Source organism: Malurus melanocephalus, unplaced genomic scaffold (assembly GCF_030028575.1).
Source record: "Malurus melanocephalus ecotype Western Australia unplaced genomic scaffold, MMel_1.1 scaffold_1398, whole genome shotgun sequence".
Classification (NCBI taxonomy): Eukaryota; Metazoa; Chordata; class Aves; order Passeriformes; family Maluridae; genus Malurus; species Malurus melanocephalus.
The window spans coordinates 19,068-19,802 of record NW_026624630.1 but is presented as its reverse complement, the minus strand read 5'-3'; the positions used below and the strand labels follow the sequence as shown (position 1 = coordinate 19,802).

The 735-nt window shown below is 47.3% G+C and overlaps 1 protein-coding gene across 1 annotated transcript in view; it reads left to right on the top strand.

Annotated features, from left to right (window-relative positions):
- LOC130586925 (glycerol-3-phosphate dehydrogenase, mitochondrial-like) overlaps positions 1-735 on the top strand; it is a gene marked incomplete at both ends in the record, with an annotated part of 29,559 nt that overhangs the window by 9,760 nt on the left and 19,064 nt on the right. Inside the window, one exon of the mRNA XM_057387859.1 lies at positions 150-352. Coding sequence (XP_057243842.1) covers positions 150-352 — 203 coding nt within the window. The remainder of the gene's footprint in view (positions 1-149; positions 353-735) is intronic.

Genomic DNA, 735 nt, shown 5'->3' with positions numbered 1-735 from the left:
GTGTAACTGTGGAGTATTTCCAGTGTAGTTACCCTGGAGGATGTGCTGTTTGGGGTTAGGGATGCTCTCTGTGCTCTCTGTGCTGCTCCCCTGTTCTGTGTCACAATAACACTGTCTCCATGCCCTTCTAAACACTAAATCGTTTTTTTTTCTCCCTTTTCCCCTCAGGTGGTGGCAGTTGCCTTACTACTGGATTGGGATCAAGCTCTATGACCTGGTGGCAGGCAGCCAGTGCCTCAAGAGCAGCTATGTGCTGACCAAATCCCGGGCTCTGGAGCTGTTCCCCATGCTGCGCAAGGACAAGCTGGTCGGGGCAATTGTCTACTATGATGGTATGTGCTTTAATTTGGGGTAAAAACACAGGGTGAGCCTGGAAATTATCCACACTGAGCCTTCCAGGATTCAACAACAGCTTCAAGGATTCAACTTGCCTCTTCCAGTGTTAATTTGGGGGATAAATTGTGTTTTCATGGCAGCAATTTAGTGGATGTAGAAGAAAACGCGGTGATTTTCTGTTGGTGTGGAGCTGTGTGGAAGTGTCCTGGTGGAGCAGTGGTTTCTGAGCTTTTGGCAGCAGAAAGGTCTTCACACAAAGTGRATTATAAAAGGATTCTTTTGCATTTGTAGAACTGTATTTGCACCATTCCTCAGCTCATCAGAGGGGTTCTGGACTGGGAAGGGCTCTGGAAACACASTGGGCTCTGAGAGTGTTTGTGAAATGCTTGTGTTGGTAAT